At 36.0% G+C, this 27115-nt stretch overlaps 2 protein-coding genes across 10 annotated transcripts in view; one reads left to right on the top strand and one right to left on the bottom strand.

Annotated features, from left to right (window-relative positions):
• The first annotated feature begins 1672 nt into the window (after window positions 1-1672).
• Window positions 1673-10126, top strand: LOC105830301 (A-kinase anchor protein 17A). Its single transcript, XM_028192842.2, has 8 exons — window positions 1673-2292; window positions 5948-6153; window positions 7128-7550; window positions 7953-8101; window positions 8207-8414; window positions 8512-8676; window positions 8774-8924; window positions 9017-10126. The coding sequence occupies exons 1-8, from the start codon at window positions 2121-2123 to the stop codon at window positions 10030-10032; spliced, it is 2490 nt and encodes an 829-aa protein (XP_028048643.1). The 5' UTR covers window positions 1673-2120; the 3' UTR covers window positions 10033-10126.
• Window positions 10127-12127: 2001 nt separating this feature from the next.
• Window positions 12128-27115, bottom strand: part of LOC105835685 (small conductance calcium-activated potassium channel protein) — a 204332-nt gene continuing 189344 nt past the window's right edge. For 6 of the 9 annotated variants that reach the window (XM_036287370.1, XM_036287371.1, XM_036287372.1 and 3 more), the window contains one exon: window positions 12128-27053. In XM_036287370.1, coding sequence (XP_036143263.1) covers window positions 26421-27053 — 633 coding nt within the window. In that variant the 3' untranslated portion in view covers window positions 12128-26420. The remainder of the gene's footprint in view (window positions 27054-27115) is intronic. The other 3 variants (XM_036287368.1, XM_036287367.1, XM_036287366.1) reach the window with 1 other exon arrangement.

The raw sequence follows: 27115 nt of genomic DNA, 5'->3' as shown, positions 1-27115 counted from the left end.
CCTTCCACCGTCTCGAAAGACGGTGGAGCAAAAGTTGCACTCGGTGCAATTTTTTTGCATCAATTTTGTCAGTAGAACATTAAACACTGAAAATATGTGAACTGATTTTTACAGTGAAACAATAAAATTGCACAATTCAATTCTGAATACGCGAGACACGCACGGAGTCGACGGAACGTCTGACCGGCCGCTGCCGCCGTCGGCGCTGGAGTGGCGTATGTGACTGGAGCGCTAAGCAACAGGGCGGCAGCGGCGCGCCACGCTTGCGCACGCCGTGCCGCTGCCGCTGCCGCCATGTTGCTCCGCGCTCCAGTCACGTACGCTCTGTCGACTCCGTGCGTGTCGCGCGTGAATTGAATTGTGCGGTGTGTTGAGAGTGCCGTCGTGCTAGCAAACAATACGCGAGCCATGTGAGATCGTACGTAGCAGAGGTCGTATTCATGTGTAAAGCGCGGCATCGTGCGTTTGCCTTCGGTTTCGAGTAAGGTGTTCGCGTGCGCGTTCAAGCGAAGTGCTTGCTCGAAGAGGATACCTTCGATAGAATATCGCGAGTGCCAATTAAGTGAAGTGCTACTAGTGTCGTGCGAGCATACGAAATTCTCGAAACAAATTTATCTCCGTTCCTTGTATCTCGGCGCGTAATTTTCATTCAATCGCTTAATTTCCTCTACGTTTCCACGAAGTTACGTGACGTTTTGCAAAGTTTTCGTGTGCGCGTATTCGCTCGAGGAGTGTACGCAATCCGTTCGGTAGAATGTCGATCGTGCCAATAATGAAACTTTAATTACTAGTCGTCGCGCAATCATACAGAGATACAAAACTCTGGGAGCGAATTGATTTACTTCTGTTCAGTGTGTTTTGACGTGCCATACTTTTAACGTATTTTTCCAGATGTAAGGGCCTAAACACAATGCCAGACAACAAGCATGCAATAGGAACAGAAATAAAGAAAGAGAGAAAGAGAGGAAGGGTCTTCTTCTCTCTTTCTCTCTTTCTTTATTTCCTATTCCTATTGCCTGTTGCCTGGCATTGTGTGATAGCCTTAACGGTCGCGCCAAGTGAAATTCTCGCGCGCGGATTACTCGTGTGTGATATCCGTAATATCGGGATTGCTGAATAAAGTATTGGGCGATCGTTAATATTAATGTGCGATCATTATTAATGTGATTTGAGAACAGCAAGATGATGTCAGCAGAAAGCGGCATCCATGGAGCGACTGATCGGTATTCCAGAAAAGGAATGTAGCAGTAGCAGCAGAAGCGTCAGCAGCAGGAGCAGCGACAGCAATCGGTGAGTGAATTTTTATCAAATCAATTAATTGAATTTATCTCATGTATATGTGGTATTGCACATTTATAGAACACGATTATGCACATTTGCATAAAACAGATTTAAAATATGAATGCATATAATTGTAAAATTTACGGGTATAGCATAAAACAGAACCAAATAAACGTGGACATAGCATAGCAAAGACCCCAAAAAGTCATGCACATTACCTACGGGATTCACAGCTATTTGACTACATAGTTCAATGGGCACATTTTGTGCACATAGAGGCGCTGATGGATGAAAATACCTTTAAACGACGCGATGACCGCTCTTCCTCTCTGGTAGACACTAGGGTGCACTAGGGTAGGGGCTAGGGAAACAGCATTTCGGTGAGTTGTTTCTCCTGATTGTCTCGGTTGCACTGGGTTGCACCAGCATGGCAGCGTGTTTACGTCTTCTTCTCATTATAAGAATATCTCTACTTCTTTTCGTCAACACCGACGCACGAAAGAGAGCATAATCACAAGGAATGCGTTCGCATCGAAGATCATCCACGAAGATCACCGTTTTATCGACTCGGTTCGCGCATCCGCGATTTTTCATCGAGTCGCATAGTAGTGGTGCCGCATTAATAGAAGCAGAAGCAGCAGCAGCAGCAACAGTCGAAATCGTCCCGCGAAGATTCTTGTAACCTCCCTACTGAGGTGGTTCTCATCCCGCCAGCTTGTCGTAAGAAACAGCCAAACGCGTGAGAAAATAGAGCGAGTGGGACTCGATCTAGGTCGAAAATTGAATCTCGCGAATCTTATACATGTAGTATCTTGTATAGTAAGCTTGCTTAACCGGCAATGAGCGACAACAAGCAGGTAGGTGAAACTCCCAGTAGCGAGGTTGCTAACCAATTTCGAAGCTGTAGGGATCTTAGCGACATTGTACCGCTGTATCCGTCGCACGCGCTTTATCTGAAACCTCTTGCCAAAGTTAACGTGTCGGTCACTCTGCCCCAACTGAAAACTCCAGGTAAAAATATCATCATCCGTTATCAATGATTATCTTTTTGGAGGATGAGCGCTCGACCCTGCTCTCTTTCTGTCTTCCTTTTACCCCTTTTTTTCTTTAACTGAAGTATTGTACAACGATAAAATAACTGTACACAGCATTTAAATAGCACAATATTCTTATTGTGATCTCGACTTGAGATAACAGGAGAAAAATTTGACTGTAAGAACTAAAGTATAATTAGAAGTCAGGTGATTTAGGAGATAAAATTGAAAGATTAAAATACTCTCACCTGGTTGAAAATTATATAAAATATTATTTAAAGTGAAAGTAATATTATGTCAAAGTTTTAAATTTATTATACAGTTATATAGTTTCCAAGAAAGTAAAAGTTTAAATTAGAATTTTATATGTGACGTTTCTTAATAGATGCATTGAACAATTGATATATCACATTATGTTAGTTTCTAAAATGCTTTTATGTACACAGGTTTTGTGATAGACCAAATATATTTAGGTCCTTGCAAAAATCCAATTCTATTCACTCACAAACTATGTATAAAATCTTATCAAAGGTTGTCAAAAGCATTTCAGTAATTTTATACAACTTCAAAACCAATAGTGATATCGTGGAATCCAAATACATGCTATAATTTTAACAATTGCTGTATTTCTAATAATATAATTAATTACTTTTTGCTGAGATCTCTCTCTCTCTCCCTCTCCTACTCCCCCCCCCCCCTCTCTCTCTCTCTCTCTCTCTCTCTCTCTCTCTTTTTCTGTATGGGTTATACTTAAAGAATTTTATATTAGTTGTATGGAAAATTGATTTTTACGTAAAGTCACTGGACCAGTCAATGAACAAATAGAAATTGAACCAATTAGTGAATAGTTAAAAGTTATCAAAGTTTAAAAATTGGAAACTTCTTAGGCTTATTCTTTCTTCCCTAATTAATGACAAAAAATGTTGGTTATGATTTGATTGAACATGAAATTAGTATTCTGAAACTAGCTACAAAGAACAAAACAATGACAAATTGATTTATAAATTTAAATTTTTTATCTGGAATTGTCTGTTTTATCGATTGAACGTTAATTATTTTCGGATAAGCTTGGCTGTTAATTGTTTTAATTCTATATAAATAGGATTGTAAATCCTTCTCCAGAATTAAAGTTTAGACAATAACAAATGGTGGCTAACTACAATTTCATGTAAAAAATGAAATTAGAAAAATGTACGTCTTGTGACTTTAATCTGCAGCACTAAGTTTTAAAGACTCTATATGTACAAAATAACTGTTATGTACTGTTGTCATTACAGGAAAATATAATATATACTTTCAGAAATGAGCTAGAAGCTTTTGATATAAGAGAATAATTTATTTGAAAATTTCATATGCATGTGAATGCAGATTCGGAAAAAAGTACACATATTAATTTCAATCTGTGAATTGAATTTTATATCGGAAACGAAAAAATATTTATATTACTCTACTTATCGACTTCTTCCGAATCTGCACTCACACATGCATATAAAATTTTTAGATATATTATTCTTTTATATCAAAAGCTTCTAGCTCATTTCCGAAAGCATATTATTATTCTTTTTTTGTAATGACAACGAATATAGTCTTATTCTTCAATCTATTCTGAACTGAGGGATATTAGTTTATTTGTATGTATAAGCTACATAATTTGCATTTTGAAGCAAATATTTTTATGAACAAGAATTAATGAATGACCCTACATTATCAACCTCGATCAAGTTTGACGGACAGTTTAGCATCCTCTTAAATTCAAATTCTATCTTTTTCTTTTTGACAAAATTGTTTCTTTTATTTTTTTGTAATTTTTCATAATACAAAATGTTGACAATGAATTATAAATATAAATACAGTAGACATGTAGACTTATGTATATCCATATATATTCTGGTGCAATTCATAATTTTTTTCTAGAAGCATTTGTTTGATTGCACTAGATTGCAAGCTTTATCAGAATCTAAACAAATTTCTCAAATAACTAGTATAGAGTTCATTAAACCAATAGTCATTTTTTATTAATTATGCTTTGATTTTTATTGGGTCAATTTATTTTATTCAAACAATATAACGTTATACGAAACATTATCTTTATTGATTAAAAAAATATTTTATTGTATCAGTTATTATTACCAAATGATCAAATAATTGTATTTGTTTCTTTAAATAAATAGGTTTCTCTTATTCCAAAGCATATATTTCTTTGTTTTTAGTACATTTTATTAAATCTAAAGAAATCTGTTTCTGTGTAATAAGGCTTAAGCCATAAGAAATTGACATAGATTTATTATCTTTCATATATTTTAATGTTTTATCATAAACGATTTTGAGACAACAATTTTCATAATTACGAATGATATTTATTTATTAAACATAAAGATGTGAGAGAGAGCCAGTATCGATTTGCAGTGACGAATCTTTGTGTCTAAAAATAATTTCTGTGTGAATTTTTACAATCTCTAATTCATGTAAACTGTCATTTATTAATCGTGAAACATTGTCCTTAACTGAAGTCGAGATATGTAATGTTTCAAATTGAATTGATAAACAATTTAATAATACTGATGTTCATGATCATCTTAAAACACTAAAAAATTATTGCGAAAAATAACACCTCAGCCAGGATTCGGATCTAGATCTCTCTACATGGCATCTTATCCAATTCGACTCTTGAAGCATGTAATGATATTTTTTTAATAGTGTTGTAACATGTATTTTAAAGGAGGAACAGAATATTTCTTTTTTATTCCTGTTTATAACTACAATTATATTTTTGTTTATTAAATTTATATATTCCTTGTATTAATAATACTCAACTTTTAAGGTATTTTCAAGAAAATTGAATTAGGATGTTCTTCTGTTTCTTATATACCTATATTGTTTCTTTCTGTGGCCTATTTATCAGAATCTGTTCGTGTTAATGAAGTTAAAGCTGTTGAAAATATCAATGTTCTCCTTATCAATTTAAAAAAAATTATTTAAATGAAATTTATAGTGATAATAAATTTTTGTAAAGAGAAGAAAGCGGAGGAGAAGGAAGATGATAACTAGAACTTCTTTTTCCTTAAAAAATTAAGATTATAAAAAATTAAAATTAACATATAACTTTCATATTAATGTCGAAATTGCAATATATTTTTATTTTAGAATAATATATAATTAATAAGCTTTCAAATTTTTAAATTTTAATTATTTTATATTTTTAATTTTGATTAAATTTTTAGTTTGAAATTTATTTGCTTAATCTTACTTTAATCTAGTATTAATTTTGAATATTTTTGCATCTTTTTTACTCTTCGTTATGTTTGTCATCATTTTATTTAAGCATATAATTATTTCATCTGAACATTTATTGTAAGCTTTTATTTTATGCCTATTAACTAATTTATAATAAATAATTTATAATAGATTTTTATTGAAAGATAAAGTTGTCGCAACAAGTTTATTGTAACCGTACATCTTACGTTTATGCCGTCGACGGTTTTCTAGCGGAGAATAGCAGGAGAATAACGTAGCATTCAACAGTTGGAAGAAAAAAAAACCATGATCCCAAGTGATACGTGCGATGCCACGAGCACTTCTAACAGATCTAGTAAAGATAGCTTCTTACAGAGTCTTAACTGCGCTATGAACAGGCAAAACAATATCGACATGGGAGGTAATGGAGAAGATACGTGCGCTTATACTGCCGGACGAGTTTGCATCCCTGAAAGTGGCCAAGAGCACTCTGGAATTCATTCGGCTGGAGGGCGACCTGCGGGATCGATGCAGGTTGCCGAGGGTGCTAGCCAGGCTGGACTCGCAGCAGTTGAATCTGGCTGGCTTTCCCAATGTCCTCAAGGTAATCCTCAGGTTTTAATGACATGATACATTTTCCGATTAAAGTTTTTATTTTATTGCGCCAATTTTTAAGAGATTTTTACTTTTTTCCCAAGTGGATGAATATTTTTCAAAATTTCTTTTTGTCTTTTATTATTATTTTAAGATTAATTGCCTTTTTTAAAACAAAAAATATCAAAATATAGATAATAAAAATGAGATAAGAATATAAGTTATTAATATAAATTGATTTATTTGGCTGCTGCACAGTTCGTCGGTCATTACGATTTCAGATCTCTCAGTGGATCTATAATAAATTAAAGCAAACGTCATTTTAATTAGAACATTTCTGGTTATTATCAAAACTATAATTTTTCGCCTAATAAATGAAAAGTACTTGTTTAAAAAAAGTTAGATTTTTACTCTTTGTCCTTTTTGTTTACAAGTCTTGAAAAAATAATTATTTACAAGAAAGAGAGAGCAGTTTGTTAACATTACATTTTTATTAATTCAATATCATGATATTACTGTTTTTATTAAACTCATAATTGTGTTTCAAGAATAAAAATTTAACATGCAATTTGATGAATTTTAAAAAGATAAACAAAATCACAAAAGAAATGTTAGTACAAAGCTATAATTGAATAAGACTTGTTTTAGTTGTCTGTATGTCTTTTTTGTTATAAAAAATTAAGTTATTGATATAATTTTGAGCTGTGCTAAGTTTATTATTAATAAATTATTATATATATATATATATATATATATTTAAAAAATTAGGAAATAAATATTTAAATTATAGTAAATAAAGAACAAAGAGTAATTTTGAAGAATATTTATTTTCCTAAAATTTTTTTAAAACTTCGATAAAAAATTAGTACAACAAAGTAGAAAACTTATTTGCATACAAGAAGATTTAAGGCAATTTTATTAAATTGAATGTCTGTTAATGAATGAAATTAAAGGAGATAATTAAAATTTGACTTGCACATCAAGGTCCGCGCGGCCGAGACGAAGGATGACTTCCCAACCCGACACAGTTGGAACTCCTATTTTAGGGATGCGAAACACATGAACGAGTTAAAGGCCGGCGAAAGGCCGGACACTATTCACATTAGCGGTTTGCCGGTCAAGTGGTTCACCGAGGATAATGCAAACGTACCGAGCGAATCGCTTATCACGAAGATATTTAAGAAATGGGGCACATTGAGGAGAGTCGACGTGCCTGTTGCGGACCCTTATAGGTCCAGAATGCGGCTTGGTAATAATATTCACAAGTTCAGTTTCGAGGACGGTATATTTTTTGACGTGTACATACAATATGTCGAATACATGGATTTTGTCAGAGCGATGGACGCTCTGCGCGGCATGAAGCTGTTAAAAAAGGATGGTCAGACCTCATTGACTGCGGTAATAAAGGTAATTTTTAAAAACAAAATATGATATGTCTGATACACTATTGCTCAAAAGTTTCTGTATGCTTGAGATTTTCTCGCAAATTAATGTATTTTTAATTATATATTTTTTTATACTTTGAGCTTGATGAAACGTCATCGAATAGAAATTAACAAAAAAATTTTTTTTAATTAAACTTTCTAAACTTTGAAATATTTTTTTTAATTAATGCAATAATTTCTTACAATATCGAATTTCTTGTTTAAACATTTTTTATAAAATATGTTTAACTTTGAAATTTCTCTCTTGCTCTATGTAAAATATATATTCTATACGATAATATACAATAAATGATTTCAAAAATAAGCAGAAATGGGAAATTATTAAATTGAATGTCTGTTAATGAATGAAATAATTTACATATAGGTTGATTTTGACAAGACTAAACACATGAGCGATAGTTCAGTATCGCATCGAGAGTTCGAAAGAAAGCGTTTAATAGCGCAAGACAATTTAGCAGCGGAAAAACTTCGGAAGAGAGAGGAAGCAGAAAAGAAACGACAAGAGGAACTAAAGTAAGCATTCTAATGAAGAGAACAGATTTATTTTGATTAAGATGTATTTTGTAAATACTTTTCTTTATTTTTTGCAATGTAAAATTATTTTTGCTTTGATCTCAGAAAAAAACAGGAGGCAGATTCGATAGCGAAAGCAGATCGACAAAGAAACCGAGAAGAAAAACGGAAACGAAAGGCCCTCACGAAGTTTCGTAAACAAGAAGAGGATAAAGTCTCAATGAAAATTGCCAGAGAGGAACAAAAATTGATAAAAGCTCAACGGCAGTTGGAAAGTATACGATTGTTAGACGAGCTGTTTGATAGAATAAAGGTAAATAGCTGATAAAAAAATACGCGGTAACAAATCTTTTTAAGGTTGTGAATGAAGTAAATAAAATTAACATTGATAATGTATTTCAAAATTATAGACAAAAGTGGAGAAGAAAGAGATTAAGCTGGATCAGAACATAAAAAAGAAGGATGAAAAGAAAAGCGATCAAAAAAATGAAAATACTAAGAAAGTAGACTCAGAAAATGACAAGAAAAATAAGGAGATCAAGAAAAAAAAGACAAAGAAAGAGAAAAAGAAAAAAGTACTTAACTACTCTGTCGCTATATTAATGCATGAAATTTATTGAAATGCAATAATATTTAAGAACATTATGAACATTATGATATTATTGTTTTCAGAAGAAACAGAACAAAATGCAGAAAAAACGAAAAAAGGGTGATGATACTGGCTCAGGTAGCACGACGGACGAAGAATCGGATAAAGATATAAACAAGAAAAAACTCAAGAGTGTCCTAATAAAAAATGATAGTAGTGCGACTTCGTCTACAGGTAAATTTCGATTACATAAAATTTTATTTGTACATATAAAATATAAAACAAAAATGTACAGACATATTAAACTGACATAATATGAATTACAGCTACAACTCTTCCTTACGATTATTCCGATTCGTTATCAAGGATATCAATGTTGCCTTCGATGGCGCCATTCCATACGATGAGGATGCCAAGGTATTCGAGAGCGCAGATGATGCAATCACCAATGTCAGAGTATTCTGCACTCCATCATCCGATGGTACCTATGGGCAGGGGCCGAGGATTTCCACGATACGACATGAATTATACACTTACAAATCCTTATTTGTATAATGGACAATATTATGAGTATTTTACACATCTGGTTGAGCGAGATTCGGCAAAACGGCGATCGAGGATACGTAACCGTCCAAGATCAACAAACAGATCAATTTCAAGAACGAGGGCTAAATCGGGTTCCAAGACGAAATCTAGGACTGCCTCTAGATCGCGTAGCAGGAAACGCAGCGGTTCACGTTCCAAAAGTCGTGACAGAAGGTTGAAGTCAAGATCTAGATCTCATTCGCGAAGATCAAGGACAAGATCGAGATCACGATCGCGCAGATCAAGATCTCACCAGTCGAAGTCGCGATTGCATCGTTCGAGATCACGGTCTAGGAAACGTTCTAGATCACGATCGCGCAGTCGTCGAAAATCAAGAAGTAGATCCATTTCAAGGAGGAAAACAAGATCAAGATCAAGATCAAGTTCTAGGACGAAACACAAGAATAAATCATGTAGCAGATCAAAGTCAAACTCCAGAACGCGTCGCTCTAGGTCCAGACGAAAATCGCGATCCAAAAGTCGCTCCAAATCTCGTAACAGGAACCATTATAGGAGCAGACGCGGCGAGAGATCATCTTCCGTCAAAGTTACACGAGCGAGATCACGACCCACATCACCTAGACGGAAATCACGCAGCAGTTCTTGGTCTCTACCAAAGTCGCCTGATCGAAGAAGTTGTTCTTGGTCAAGAAATGCTTCCGCAAATAATGTTAACGAACAAGACGTAAATAAAAAACTCGAAAAATCTACTCAAGAAGAGCCAACAAAGTCACAAGAAACACAAGAAGCAAATTGAGAAGATGTGTTGATTTTATGTTGAAATGTAACATATAAAGAAAGATTTTTTTTTAAGATGCTACATAAATAATCAAATGCAAATTTTTAGTATATTTGTTGCAATAGTATGAATATTTAATACAGACCTGTCTATAATCCAGCTCACAATCCCTTCCACCTTTCCATCGCTTTGATCGAGGCAGAGAGTAAACGAAAAGAAGTAAAAAAAAGATGCTAGAGTGTCGCCTCTAATCTAAAACTGTTCAAATTCGTGCAAAGATGCTGAGAAGCGTAGAGGTAAAAGAGTACTTTAGTTCGCGAGTATGAAGACTAGAACCAGGAGACCGAACTAAGCCTAATTTCGCCTCCAAAAGTGAGGAAAAAATCTGTTAGAAATGTAGTACCAAATGGTGGCGCTGGCGATAATGATTTACCGGAAACAATATGGAGTATAACGACAAGCATTTGACAATAAATGCAATTTATAATAAAAATCTTAGCAATTTTACATTTAGAATACTTATCTCAGTTTTCTTATACCAAACATACAACTGCATACAGCCTAGCACCTAGCACGGCTGACTACGATAAACTTAGACTAGACGATTGTATTTAGAGTTGGAATATATTCCGGTGTATCAGCATCGTCAGCGCCACCATTTAGTACTACATTTCTAACAGATTTTCGCCTCGCTCAAAACCACAGAGATCGATTTCCTGGTTCTAGTCTTCATATTCGCGAGTCAGATTTTTGATCTAATGTCACTAGAGATAAATAGAACTTTTTGTTGCACATAATATTGCTAATAATTACGTTGTAATGCAATTTTTTCTGTATTTTTATATTAAATCTTAAGATTTTTATTTTATACATTTACTTAATTGTAAGACGAAATTAATTTGAATGATAACATTAATTGAACTTAATTAAAATATTAAGTTTCTAAATTATACTTGAAGAATTCTGCTTATTGATATATTTTCCTCAAATATCTTATGTATATTTCTTTTCACTGTAAATTCTAGTAACTAAACTAAATTAATAAGATGTAATTTTTTTATATGTGTAAAATTAATTATATGTGTACCTTTTTGCATAAATTCTTAAGATTAAATTTTATTCTGTATGTAAAAATGTAATCGGGAGGTCAATATTTTGTCAAATATGTTACATTTTGTTACAAAAATTACTTTATTATATTAAATACTCAAATATATTATTATAACGAATTTAAATGCATCGGCGTATTGTTAAAAAAATATAATTACAGAATGCTAGGTCATGTCGAGTATAGTGGAAAATTCTCCTGCTCTTCTTTGTAACTTGCTTCCAGTTACTATTATAGAATCACCTTGTCAAAATAAAAAAAATGTATTTTTTATTTAGAAAAGAGGATATTAACAAAACGTAAAAATTTATCTAAAATTTATAATGAATGAAAGATAATTCAAATTAATTCAGTGATTTTAAAAAAGGGAATATATAGAGATAATAGATTTTATTTTATGATCTCATAATTAAATCATTAAATTTTTTAGTTTTTTTCCTGTTTACAAACAATTTTTTTACTTTTTATTATCATTTTTGGTAAAAATTTTGTTATAATTTTTATATAATTTTTCAAAGACCTAATCCTAAACCTTCATATAATTTTTCAATAAACCTAATAAACTACTAAATTTCAAAATTTTTAACGTTTTTATATGATTTTATAAGTTTTAAAAAACTCCAATTTTTTATACGAATTGAAAAATTTTACAAAAAGTGTTAAGAAAGTGCTGAAAAAAGCTTGCTTAAAAAAATTTTTTTATATGTTTAAAGTCTGAAATAATTTAAGACTTTCGTTCCTATAATTTTTGTTCTTCTAATTTTCAAAGAAAATTTATAAAATCTGAAGAAGAGAGAGAGAGAGAGAGAGAGAAGGGGGGTGAGTGAGAGGGAGAGAGAGAGAGAAAACGTGATATTTTTTCATAAATTTTCTTGAAATTTAAAATTTAAAATTCTCTTGAAATTTAAAATAAAAAACATAAGATATAAGAATTTTTCAGAAATAGTTACTTGTAGGAAATTCACAAAAGGAAAGAGGGAAATAATAAAAAGCTCCAGAACACAATTCTTCCGACTTGCAAATTTATTTGTTCTCGGCATGAAAACGCGTTGGTTCAATAGACATCGTAATAGTTTACATACGCGCGTTTCGTCCCTCGTTAATAATGATCGATCAGCTTCGTGATTAACGCTAGTTTTTAAAGAGTATTGACCGGGCCCTATTTTTAACGCGGGACTCTCAATTTAATCGGTCGCTTAGTGCCATGGCGTTCGTATATTTTCTCTTCTTTAAAAATATGCGCTACGTTTCTGTCGTCGCTATTATAATTAAATACACGTGACGTATGTATGTACACACTTCCTCGCATTAATAGCACCCCACATTTTATGGCAAGCTCTTTTGCAGTACTCTCCACCGTTGATGCCGAGTCTCTAATAATGGAAGATACTTAATCGTTCACCGTCGAAAAAAATGTCCTCTCGCTTATAAATTTACTGGGGTTATGCTTCCCTCCCTTCGTTCCCTTCCGTTTATTCCTTAAGAGAGTTGATCCTATCCTCTCAGAATTGATTAGATATTGACTACTTTCAAGATTCGTTGCGTGGGATTTTTGTTCTTTAAAGCAACGCGGACGATAGCATTCTTATTGTTTTAAACTTAATTAATTGTGATTATAACAATGCGCCTTGTTATACACTAATTATAATTATAACTAATTAGTAATGAGTTACAACATTTCATCCTCGAAATACTTTCTGTAACGTAAATCTTTTGTCCACTTGTCGTTTATATATAATTATGTTATAAATATATAATCAAAAAGCAGATTTCGCAAAATGTACACCACAAATTTTATTGACTTAAAATATCAGTTAAAAGCATATTTAACATACCATAGCAGATTGACTGCAAAAATCGAGCACTCTTTTATTTCATTTAAATAATATACACTCATAAAAAAAGTGTTTAATTTTAAGATATTAAAATATTTTATTTTTGACTTCGTTTTTCAAATACTTAAAACATTCTAGTTTTGAATATTTAGATTTAAAACATTAAGATTCGTTTGCATCAATATAATTAACGTTAAATGTGATTTAACTTACATTTTATCTTTTTTTTATTTTAATAAATAGCAACACACGCCTCCAAAGGACGTCCGAAAGAAGTCTCTCGAATAAATTGTATTGGAAGTGTACGAGAAGTAAGTTAAACCGAGTTAAGTTAACTTACGTTGGTGTAAACGAGTTTAAAACGTTTAAAGCTAAACATCTTTAACAGCTACATTTAAGTGGTTTAAATTTAAATAGTTACAGAATGACATATTGTGTTGGCAATCTGTTGCTAAATTATGTTGACAGGTTCTGCTGACAGAACATGAACTTAATGTGGAACGATATACCAATCAACAATATTTTGCTCGAGTTTGCTGTTAAACTGCTAACATTTTATTTATATTTATTAACATTTTATTTATATTTATTAAGATATAAAAAAGATAATTATTATATATGCATATTCGAGCAACTACATATAAATGTAGTTTTATGTATTTTTATGAACAGTTAAAGATCATATAAAACGACAGAAAAAACTGCGTTTGGAGAGCATGTTATCAGCGTTATTATGTCATTTTATCTGATTTATGTATAATATTAAATGATGAAGATAGAATAGTAGAATAGCATTACTTTAGTTCGCTCCCCGAACGCAGTTAAAATTTAATCAACCGAAACAGTTGCTGATGAAAAAATAAGAAAGAACGCAAACACCATAATCGGCACGAAATTTCTAGGTCTCTCTGACTTCATAATTCTGATAAGCATTCTCATGCGCCCGAGAATCACCTTTTCCCTGTTTTAGCATTCAAAGAGTCAAATCTCGGATTGACACTCGAATAATTATGAATGAAAGTAAATTCCGTTCGCCAGAGTTTAAGTGACTGCCGGATCTTGGCGCAGAACTATCGTCAGTGCTATCGTCCGCGTAAATTTTTTTTCTTTTTTTTTTTGGTTAAAAGTGTGAGAACCTCAGCGTCGTTTATACCGTTCAAATCTAGGAATCACAGAAACGCCTGACTGTTTCGACAAGCGACGCATAGTCGCGTCTCTCAGCTCGACGTGAGGCATAGTTATAATCATATATTACGCCTAAAAATATATATATATGTGTGTATGTATATATGTATATATAATTTAATTATAAAGATTTGGGAAATTGCGGTGATGTTTCATAAAGGTCTCGCGCGTCTTTGCAGCAAATTAAGGATTTTAAAGCCCGCAAAGTTTCTAAAATTATGTAAAGTATCTGATTCGAAGAGCTCAAAGGTCTAAGAGCAATTTTACTCAATATCTTCGCGGATTCAGAGTCCTAGGTGCTTGCATCCTTGGATTATTCGTAATTTCAAAAATTTTTTTCAAATTACGCTTAAAGCCTCCGGGACAATCCCGCTGAAGTAACTTTCAAGAATTTAAGTTCAAGAGGGGTTGAAATTTCAGGAATACGAATTTCAAATCAGAGATTATCGTCGTTCTAACGTTTACAGTCACCACTACATGTATGTCTCCGTCGAAAGAAAAGGTGTTTAATAAATGGTAGATGTTCCGGAGATCTTAACGAATTGCCGTCCACATCTGCGATTCCAAATTAATTTAAAAGGACTCGCAAATGAGAGAAGCTCGTCGCTAGTCCCGGGATGCATGTTATATTTCTGTAATTATACAATTATAACTATAAAAACAAGTCGTTCGACTGCAATGTATATTCTCGAGCAACAACGTAAATTTTAACGTGACACCTGTGTGCTACTTCCTCACGAGTTTGAACTATCGAACCAGGTTAATATCTAAAGCTTTGACTATATAAGTATGGACTGCTAGCAGCCTATTTTTTCTATTAGAGCAAGTGCGAGGTTTCGTATTCAACATGACAACGATCTGCAGCATTACCAAATATCAAAAACCCGGGAGATTTTAATGCCATGAGATTATGTTCAGCTGTGTGCACAGTTATAGAGATTTATCACACATGTGTGTATTGTCTACGAGCATAATGTCACAGTATAGGTGTATATATATATATACACACACACACACTTAGGACCGGTTGTTCCAACTTCTTGGTAAACTTATTTACCAGGTAAGCATGTGTCTATCTTTATTTCTTTTCTTAAATAAATAAAGACAAACATATATGTACCTGATAGGTAAATTTACCAAGAAAAGTTGCAACAACCAACCCTATGGGTACAATAAGTAAACTATCAGATAAATATATGTTTGTCTTTATTTATTTAAGAAAAGAAATGGTAGACACATGCTTACCTGGTAGGTAAATTTACCAAAAAGTTGGAACAACCGGCCCTTATATTGTAATAGCGTCGTACATTAGTTCGCCATTTTCTTGTTTGATATCTTGTAGCGCTGCAGATGTTGACTACGGGCTGCTAGCAGTTTATACTTAAGTAGTCAAAGATCCAAAGGATTTTTAATCATCAATATACAGAAGATGCAGTAGAAAAAAATCTTTCAGGAAAAGCCCCCATGTTCGGGGTGGTCACTTTGCGAATCGCCTGGAGATACAGCGCGAACTTGATCTAGAGAAAACGTCGGTCGGAATGAGGATCATTGATAATAATATGTCGTTTATAGGTAAGAACAAACGGGACACTCAACGATCGGAAAGAATTGTATGTTCGAGTCATTTTCAGGAAACATGCCTGCAAAAATTAGACCCGCGGTAACGACGATTGAGACAATAGTCGGAAAAAGAGCGTATTGATAAAAAAAATGCACTGCTGCGAAGAAAGTCAATCTTCTTTTTAGTCAATTAAATGCAACCGTAACAATTATAGATAAAAAGTTTACACATGTGTGCATTGTTTTTTTTTTAGAGTACTTTGGCTCTTTTTCCTCGCGCAGAAAGAAAATTAATATCAAATCAACAGTTATTATCTCACCTAATGATCTGAAATGTATAATATAACTTACACAAATTTTATATAATTGTAAAAAGTTTATTTTTATTTAATAATAATTTTCATGAATAAAGAAGAAAAAAATGATGGATAGAGAAATGACAATATCTGCAAACCAAACGTTATAAGGTTTTAATACTATTGTTATCAAAACAGTATTGTGCTTTTAAATGATTATTATAACATTGAAATAAAAATATAATATTATGTTGAAATTTAAGATTATCAAACACTTTAAAAAAGATACGTTTTAATACTTTTGTTTATACATAAGACAATAATTGTAAAATTGATACTAATTTCTTTTGTGCAATAACTTGTCTCTCTCACTTTAAAAAATTGCAACTTGCCGAAAATTATTCCACCGAAGAGGTTCGGAAAGCATTTGGTAGCAAAACTACGATTTGATTCCTTTCAAGAAATTACGAGAAATGCAGCGGTGACAATTTTTCTCCTGTTTCCCTCTCTAGTATGTAAAATGCAAGCTCACGTATCTGATTGAGGAAGAAGGATCGCGTATTTTTAATGGGGTTGCGTGAAAAATGAGTGTTTGGCGATGCGTTTCTTCTGGGATTGGCGGGCAGTATTTCGTTCAATACGTCGTCATAATAAATCTCAGAGACATAGCAAAACCTTTTACAACGCTCTTGTTTTTAAGCGCATTTTATTTCTACTGAAATTTTACGTGGTAGATAGTGCTGTAACGTTGAACGGTCAATATTGACCATGATATCGATCTAACTCTAATTAACGCGGAAACGTTGAAAAAGAAGATCCGCAAATACTTCAAACGATAAACATCGTAAAAATGCGAAAATTCGAAATCTTACGAGGATAAGTCCAAAGTTATAAAGATCCAATATTTTCAAATCTAACATGTTACAAGCATTCAGAATGTTCGTTCCATTCGTCTGGCTGTAACGTTTTTTGAAAATTCGGAGTTTTGAGGATACGCTTGCCTTGAAGCCTCTGAGTCTAATATTTCACGTTTGCTAATTTCAAGGTAACTGGAAGTTCTCGTCGCAATTACCAAAGTTCCACACGGAAAAAAAATCTTACAGTTGAATTAACAAAATATATTTAATACAGCAAGTTTTGGTAAAATTAAACAGAATTACATCAAATCCTTTGGTATCCTTTGGTATTCTAATGGTACCACAACATTAAGATATGATAAGAATTCGGTTAACAGTTCTATTTGAAAAAATTATATATATGTTGTCTAAAAATTCTGGTATAAAACAAATAGACGCTTTATTTCTCATAACAAAAACACAGAATAAAAGGTGCAACATTATGAAATTTTTCACTAATTATTCTAATAAAACAATTTCTTTTAATTTCTCTGCGAGTCTAATTTGAATTCAAAAAAGAAAGCAAATAAAAAACGTGTTGACAATACAGTTTTTAATTCTGTGCGAAATTAATTTAAAAATCTAATAAAGACAAGAATTCGGATTTGATTCAAATAAAATGTATTAGTTTAACCAGATTTTCAATTAATGCAACTAGATTTATTTCAGTGTAGTTGAAATCAGAAGGTACATAATCAAATTTATCTGGTTCAACCTCAATCAGAAAATGCCAGTAACCAAATTTATCTAGTTATTTTTAGTAAAATTCATACCTTGTTGCTGTTTCACTAATAGGTTGCTATATATATTTCAGATTAATTCAAGTAATTCTTTTTTTAGTGTGGGATTTCAAGATTTACTCAAAAACAATTCCGCAGACTCGGCTCTCTCGAATCCAGAGTTCGGGGGGAATCAAAACACTTCGGAGTCAAGGTAGACTCCCAGGATCTGATGTTTTCGAGAAGAATTCGCATGTGCTCGTCCATAATGCGCGTCAACCAGGCGAGAGTGGCGGGAAAATCGATTGGATTTTTGATAGGAACGCGTTAACCGGTCGACGAAATTCCGATCGCTGTGATTAGGGTGCGCGCGATTAGCATAGCTCTTATTACTTTTTTTTTTTTAAGTCGATTCGTTAGCGGAGTCTAAAAAAATATCGTTAAGTCTCGTAAGAAAAGTTCGCTCTCGGTGCTTAGTATAGTATCAAAACCACTTTAGCCCTACGAGTTCGTTTGTTTGTTTCTTTTTGTTTTCTTCTTGTTTTCTACCGCGCGCGATGATGCACTCGATCTCGCATGCCTTTTTAAATGGTGCGCCCTCATTCCTTCTAACGAATGTACGTGTGTTCTGTATGTGTGTGTGTGTGTGTGTGTCCTCAGTACTCAATACGCATTTTACTTTTATATTTGTATAGAGTTTTCACGTATATATACGCACGTAATTATGTATACTAATTTGTGCCTTGCCCTATGTCCGCCGTCGTAAGATAATCGAGAACTAATTAAGTAGTAGTAACAACTTACGCGATATCATATTTAGCTGAGTTAGAATATATGTATATGGTAATCTGAGGGAAGGGGGAGGGGAGCAGGTATATGTTACGTTATATATAGACCTATTGCTCTAAACCTGGTAGGGAGGAAACTTTCTCTATAGTCGTTAATAGTAGTCCGCTTTGTTCCAAGATCCGCGTGAACGTTGTGCGGTGTGTGTCGGTGCTGCGCGTGATAGAAATGGGGAAAGGAGGTAATAGCCGTCGTGTTCCCCGGCGATGCTGAATATTGATGGCGAAGATTACAATGCGGGCGCATTGTGGGGCACGTCGTTGAATTTTAATGATGAAAATTATGGAAGGATCGTTAATGTCCCGCATGGTTTGGAAACGCGTGTTTGCACCCGCGATGTGATAATCAATGGCGACGAAAGGATAATGCGTTCCGAGATGTTTCCGACATATTATTTTCTTTCCCTCACGGTTCTGAAGTCTTGCCTTCGATCGAGCCAGTCGAAGACGAGAGGGCCTCGAATTTTCGGAACCCAAGGGGAGCACAAATTTTAGGAAAAAAGTTTCAACACTAAAAATATCAACATCTCTAAAAAGATCAAGTAGTAAGAAGCGAAATATTTCATCGGGATAAAAAAGATAATCGATGAAGGGTTAGAAAATTTCAAAATTCAATTTTTTTTTACGTAACAAATATTGATTAAAAGAAGATCAATAATGATCGGTAAAAGACTTTTAAGGCTAGACCGATTTTTTAGAAATTTCATGTTCCAAAATGCTGGATGCGTGTGAGCTGGAATCGTAGAACCTACGATTGACAACTAGGTTCGATAGATTTCGGAAGTACAAACCTATGCGTGTACTCGAGTAGCAGATTGCCACTGGTTTCTGTGCTTGGTCGGAGACCAACGATACTTTTGAGGCGACCAGTTCGATTCGTGTGAACGAAGGGAGGTGGCAGATTGAACTTTCGGAATTGTGAGCATAACGATGACAATGACGGTGATTTTAACAGCCTGGCGAGTAGATATAACAACAGTGCGCGTTACGCTCTTATATGGGTTCTTCCAATGCTCTCCGATTAAAGAGAGAGAAAGAGAGAGAGAGAAAGAGAAAGAGAAAGAGAAAGAGAGAGAGAGAGAGGGAATAGAGATAGGAATAAAGAGTAGAGATAGAGATAGGGGAAAAAGAAGGTTTGTTAAAAATAACGTTTCCTTAATATATGGTCGCTAGGTCACCCTATAGATTAATAGGTAATACGTTATTTTAATAGTTGTTGGTCATTTTACGTAACAGTTATGTGCCGACAGCCCTCAGCTCTAGGTATATAATATTTGGTATAAGATCTCCCGCAAAGTGTCTCTCTGAGAGTTAAAACCGTTTAAACGCTACCGTTATTCATCGCCGTGACGATAATTCGTTAATAATTATAACAATAACAATCATAAATGAATATAGATAGTAATAACCGTAATGCTCATATAAATACGCGCGCTCGCGCGCGCTTAACTCTTTTTTTCTTCCGCTCTTCGCGTCTTTAATATATATATTTTTTCTTTTTCTTTTTCTTACCGTTAACACTGTGTGTAAAGAATTAAGTCGATCACGGACTTTCGATCTTCGACCCTTCCTTCCGTCCTACGTGTGAGATATCGCGTTGCGGTTCGTTTCGCCGGTAAAACGGTAGTCCACATCGCGCCGGAAATCGATCGTATTTTCAATTCCGACTGATGAATCGCGGTGATTAAAAGCGCGCGAAAAGAAAGGAGGGACCGTTCCGTTTCCCACGCTTCGTGCACGCTAAATCGACTGTCTCTCGCAAACTCGACAATTTAAAAATCGCAGAGAGTGAAAAACTTGCGAGTATGTATGTGCCAAGGCTTAAAGTTTTTAAGGCTGCAAAGATCCTCTTCTACACGTTTCGTCAAACGAGAGCCTAGGGTTTTAAGGATCCCATGTTCTTTCACAAAAGCTGTTTTACAAGTTCTTGAAACGAACGTGACGTCCTGCGGTCCCGTGTAATTTCACGAAGATCGAAAGTTTTTCTTTTTTTACAGGTCGAAAGTTTTTTTAATTTCTTTTTTTTTCCAACGAGTCTCGTTATATCGAGGAACCACAGTTCTCTAAGGCTCTGAAGCTCACAGGATCTCCGCTATTTCGAGAAATTAAAATCCTTAGGATCTCCATTACTTGAAGCGACTATTCCAAAAATTTACATGTATGCAAATTTTATAGATCAAAGTTCGAAGGATCAATAGATTCCAAGTATTAAAGGCGCTGAGAAGGTCCATTATTACCAATATATAAATTTTAAAGTCTCGTAAAGAGATTCTAACTTTCTGACGATTTGAACTTCCGTAAGCCTAATATGATAGATATTTAATATTTCAACGTGTCAGAATTTCTCCGAAGGAGTAAATAAGATTAATGAAGACATTATATAGAGTATTTCGCTTAGCACGTGTTTTTGAAACTTTGATAGATTCTGTATTCAAGTTTTCTTTAAATTTATAAATTACAGCATAATTTCAACGTTATTCTAGAATCAAAGAATTTTAATAAGTTGATTTTCAGAAATTTAAGTAAATAATAAAGTATCAACGTACAATTATACATGTAAATATTATTAGATTTTAATTTAATAAAAAATAATAATTATTAAATTTAGGCTAAAATAAAGATTTAAATTTAAAATATTAGTTTTAGTCAATTTTAAGTTTAGTTATGTAATTATAAAGTTAATGTAAAGTTTGATTCTAAATTTATTAGTATCCACGAAAATTCGAAGCAGACGTTCTACGCGAAATACTCGATATACATTCGATGACGAGAAATCAATCTGTTATCAAACTTTCATCACATGCACTCTTAATGCAGCGGTAAGCGCATTTTTTTCCCGGTCGCAGTTCTTTCTCTCTCGTTCGTTACCTTCATCGTGATGTCGTGTAGCTTCACTACAGTCGAAGAGCTCGGTAATCATCTACATATCCACGTTATTACGTACTAATAATATCGTAGAATCGGTGTCTATCACCTAAGAATCCAATATTGAGACTGTTTTTATGTTTACGTTTTTATACTTGGCGTGGTCTTCCTGGCACCATAATGCACTTTTAAGAAATCTATATAAAAATATTGGAGAAAGAGTTGTCGTGTCCAGTGCGTTGAGTCGCGCGCGAAATAGGAATGCTCCTTGAACAAGGATGCGGGGATAGGATAAGAAATGGGAAAGAGAAAAGGTAAGAGAGATGAAGAAAGGAGAAGAGGCGCGAAAAATCCAGGGAGAATTAGAGATAAATGGAAGAAAGAAAGTAGAGAGTTGGGCGTCATTTGGATTGAAAATTTCATTCAGATAGAGAGATCGAATATACGACGGTCATATTCGCGGGGACAAGATATTCCCTTCGAGTACTAAAAATACATTCTGTGAAAAGAGACGGTCTCCTTGTTCAATCAAAAAATTTAAAAAGTTAAACATTAAATGTTTTCCAATTCTACTGAAGGTATTAATTACACGAGAAAGCTCTCGAACGGATTTGTTTCCCCGTCTACGTGTTCTCTTCCAATGAATTATACAATTATTAATTATTATTATCTTTGATGAAATCAAAATTAGAGATGAGAAATTAAATAGAATGTGCTGATGAGTTGCAGAACAGTTTGGAGCCTCTTTCAGGAAGAAACAAAAAGTTTAGATTCTTGCATTATGTTAACGGCCTTTATTAAAAGATTGCTCCCAAATAAATTATCCGAGGATGCAAAACAAAGAAAGTTATTCGTAATAAAACCGCATAAATTCTTATTTTGTTGGTTAAAATATTTGTCATCGTCAAGTAAGGAAATGATGTTTACATCTCTGAATAAATTCTCAATTTACTAGGATAACTAAGTATCGTGACCTATCTTTTTTTTTCCAAACTTTCAGTTTCTTATTCGTCTCTTTTATCTGGATGAAAAATCTGTTCGATTGCAAGAAAAGGAGAGTAATGAGAAAAGAGGGAAAAGAGGAGGATAGAGAAAGAGAGAGGGATAGTGTGTGAACATTGTGAAAATTGTCTATTTTGGTCCCGTTTCGCATTGCGATTAGCCGCGAAACTACGCTTTCGAAATGAAACGATGACGGACAAGACAAATCAGGTCCCAACTTTATCCGCGTTAGTGAGCTTTTTCCGCGTGAGCTTTTCCTTGTGAACGGCCGAGGCTGAGGACGGCTCGGCCGATCTCTCTCTCTCTTTCTCTTTTCCCTCTCTCCCACAGAATTTATTGACAGATAATAAGATTAACGTTAACTGAATCGGAGAATTTGACGTCGCATTAATTAGCAGCTGCAAGGGCAAAAGTAAATTTACATTAACTGAAGTGAAGTGAAAATCAGATTATTCGATTAGACTGAATCTCGTCTACTAAACGTTCCTCGACGACTTTTAAACTTATTTCTACCTTTATAGACTTAATTCCGAAACGAATTCAATTTTACGAGTGGATTTGCGCGCCAGTTCTCTGGGTGATCTGTTGCTTTTTTCTTTGCAAATGACAATCCTAAATTAATTTTTCGTAGTATCTTATGTTCACTTTTGAAGTTAAAGAGACGAGAGAGAGAGAGGGAGAGAAAAAGAGAGTCGCGCTCGAGCTCGCCTCGCAGAGCCCCGATAGAATCTCGGTTGCGCTAGCAAAGACACCGTCGTGCCGATACGTCGAGATCTGAACATCTTCGTGACAAATATCGCGTTGGAAAGAAAAATGCTGCAAATTACAGCAAACATATACGTTGTCGCGCACCGGAAGGGACCCGAACCGCGTCATTCGATAAATCCACATCTCGCGGATCTCTCCGGGGCTCTTCAGATCCCGGAATCGCGCGGCTGTGAGTTTGCGTTCGTGTCCCTCCTGGGACGCCCTTCGGGACACCTTCGGTGCTTCTCCAGGCTTCCTCGTTTAACGTTTCCTTTTCGCGGAACACTCAGAGACTGCGAGTTTTACCAGTCGCTTCCCATGAGAGATAAATAGTTAGGTAGATAGAGAGAGAGAGTGTAAGTGTGTGTGTATTTTGTGTGCGTGTGTGTGTGTATGTGTGTGCGCGTGTGTGAGTGTAAGAGAATATGAGTATGTGCCTCGCAGAATTATTAAGAGCGGTAATTTATGAGGAAAGCAAAGGCGCGGTGCTTATGCATAATCTGTTAGTATCTTCCGTATGCATCGATGATAAATTAATGCAGATATATTCAAAATTGTCGTGGCGACAATTAGTAACAGCGAGCAAGGAAGCCTGGTGAACACACCTCTGAGCGGGAAGTCGGGCAAATTGGCAAATAATTAGTTTCCCCATTGTCTGGTCGATCCAATTTAATTAATCCTACCCCTCCCCCTCCCCCCGCGCCGCGCCGCGTCACCGCGCGCGCACGGTCGCGGTCCTATTATAAAAAATCATCAACACTTCCCCCCCTACCTCTACCTCTTCCTCTTCCCCTCAATGGAAACGTAGCTGCTTCTTTTTTTTTGTACCCGTGCGCCATGTACAAGTATACACCTAACAATATAATATCCTATGTAACCTACGGACGTTAAAGCGGATAAGATCACTTTGCACTTCTCTCTCTATATACGTATTTCCTAAACACCCGTTGGATTCTCGCGCTGGCCCTTAAAGCATGCGGCCCTCTAGGAGCCTACATTCTGAGGAGCGGGATACACAAGTGAGACTTGGGGAACGCGAAAATGCGTCGTTTCATACAAAAGTCGTCGAGTTAACTCGTCGAATTTACCGACGTCTCACCGACGCAGGCAGTCCGGGAGAAATAGGTTTTCAAGTGGAAAAGTAACGGAGAGGAGAAATGCGTTTATACACGCGCGTATCTGAACAGTAGCTGAAGGCAATTCGCGAATCAGGTAACTCAGCGTACACCACATTTAACAGTTATATAACATATAAGTAAGTAAGATAGTTCTACAACAATGTTATATAACAGTTTTATTCGTGGTTTATTGGGAATCGATGTCACACCCGGCGATTTGAACGCGATCGCACGACGGCGAGTGTATTTTTCTTTCATCCATCGGGTGCGGCTCGACTTGTGATTTCCGGTGTTTTTACTTAACATGAATGGAATGGAGCTCGCGAGTTCGATGAGTCGTGCAAATATAAAAATTGTGAGTCGCGCGAGTCAGCGGTGCTTTGCCGTCTACCTAAAACCGGATCTATTACAATTGTTATATACGGATCATCGTAAGCGAGGATCATTGTAATTTTATCTCGGACTAAGAGAAAGTCATTCAACTTTAGTTTAGCTTTAAAATGTTAACTAGACGACAGCTCTTTAAGTACCACTGGCATTAGAGGGGGGAAAAAGGAGGGGAAAGTTTTAACCTTAACTTTCAAATTGCACTGGATTATGGTAAACCTAATCTGATTTACATTAACGTGCATCATTTTCAAAAATCTCTTTTTGTTCTTTTCTCAAAAATATCTTGAATAATAAAATTTGTATAACATTCTTACGTAACATATTCTTTTCTTAATGGTGTGGATATTGAAAAAAAAGGTTTGAAAATTGATACGTTATATTCCGAGATACAGGCAAAAAGAAACTATGGGTTACGCCAATCCATGTGCAACGAAACCGAGTAGCCAGAATAGTGCAATGTTCAAGGGTTAATATTAAGCACAAGACTTTAAGAGCCAGCTTGGGTTACCTCCGGGCCAGTCCTCATCTGCATACGCGCTTCCTGTACATGCACGTTATGCCCGTCCGCACTCTTCACGAGGTATACAGAGATACAAGATGGAGTTCCTGTGTGTCGAATGTACATTTAATTATTAAGAAAACAGTTATTCAGGCACGCAAGTTGGGCAGGGGAGCAGCGCGCAGCCAGTGGAAGAAGCCGCGCGTACTCCAAGAGTTCCCCTCCTTCTCCGTTTGTCGGGACTCAATCGATCGATCGATCGAATCGACCGCGGGTTTTCCATTCTTCCGTTCATCCTCAATTCTCCTTCACGATCTCCCCTCCTCTGATCGCATGCTCCTGCCAAGTTGGCGAGTGAAGAATCGTGAGATTGGAAGGATTCGACAGAAGTGGGCGATCAGAAGAATCGAAAGATTGGACGCGATCTCTCGATTAGAAAACCAGATAATTGAGGACTATGGTGCAAAAAGAATGAATGCCGAGTGATTTATGGTTTACAGCTACGTTGAAAAGCACGTCCAATTTCTGAATCAAATCCTCTTACAATCGCTTACCGTGCCATCCTAATTAGATCTTTGGCCGATTTTTCAAGGAGGGGTCTCGAAGATACACGCGGGACGTAAGAAGGCCCATCGTTACATGAGCTTTGCACGAGAAATGGACGGCCGTGACCGATCTGGCTACTACAGAACTCCCGCTTAGTGCAGTGTGTCTTTGACAATTGTATTTCGTAGCTGTAGGCTGTAGTCCGCATGAAAACGAATCATGAACCTTAACAATATCATTTCTTCGAAATGTTTACTTCAACGTGAAAGCTTTTAATTGATTCACTTTAGAAATTACAAAAAAGTCGTCAGTTGCAAGGAGGCTACGCATGATGCCGTAAGAATCCTAAAAAAATTTGTATGTATACATGAAAACTAACGTACAAACGTCTGTACGCGGTGTCCACTGTTAAATAGCGCGATTGGTAGCTCCCTTCGAGACGACTGTCTTCAAACTCGAAGCTAGTCCATGATTAATTCTTCTAAAACGCACATTTTCTGGCAGAAGCGGAGGTTGTGCAAACCACCGATTAAATATGGACTGCCTAATTATTACAGCAGTCTAATTACACTAAGTGACTGACATGGACAAAGATATACTGCGTTAGACGGGAATTCTCGCATTTATTTGTGCGAAAAGCGGCCAATCATAGCGCGATTACATCTCCTGCGATACGTCCTATCGGCGAGGCACCGACGCCAATCGGCAACCCGACGGACACGGCCGCGCGGCGTAATCCACGTGCAAAACCAGCGAGGGGCCTTAGTACGAGTGCTGCGGCTGCAGAGACGAGACTCAGCTGTGCGCCGACGTGTCCGAGCCTTGGCTGTTGCCTAGCCCACCCATGCCGGCCTGCGAAGTGAGCCTAGTGGCCGACTGTGAGGTTGTGGTCACTGTGGCGGAGTGACTGAGGCCGTGATGCCTGCCGGTTTCCGGCACCAGGTGGGGTGTACGGCTGGAGACGGGCGGTAGGACCGGGCTGACCGGCCACGGGTGTAGGGACATGGTGCTGGGCGCGCTGGGCACGCTACGCGAGTGCGGCAGCAGGGGCGAGTTGGAGAGATTGGCGAGGGGGTGGTGGGCGGCGGATACGACGCTGCCGCCGCCGGAAACGCCCAGACTCGTGCCCGACGAGATCACTCCTCCGCCACCGGTGCCGCCGCCGCCGCCACCGCCGCCGCCGCCACCGGAAACCGCCATGGCTACCGCGGTGTCCGGGTGGAGGAAGTTACGCCGCTGTTCCATCCGCTCGGCATGCTGCGCCAGGCAGCGAGTCAACTCTTCGGGCAACAGCTCCAGCTGGCCTTGCAGCGAGGTCAGCTTATCCTCTAGGCCGACCAGACGGTCCTCCAGGCTCACTAGACGCTCCTCCACCGCGTCCTGCCGCGTGCTCATGTCCGAGACGATCTCGTAGACGGTGTTTTGCGTCTGTCAGGCAAAGATCAGGCAGTGCATTAGTGATATTAAGATGTTCATCCACGCGCAATAAA

This window comes from Monomorium pharaonis, chromosome 5 (assembly GCF_013373865.1).
Source record: "Monomorium pharaonis isolate MP-MQ-018 chromosome 5, ASM1337386v2, whole genome shotgun sequence".
In the NCBI taxonomy this organism is placed as follows: Eukaryota; Metazoa; Arthropoda; class Insecta; order Hymenoptera; family Formicidae; genus Monomorium; species Monomorium pharaonis.
Note: the sequence above shows the minus strand (reverse complement) of the source record. Positions and strands in the feature narration are given on the sequence as shown.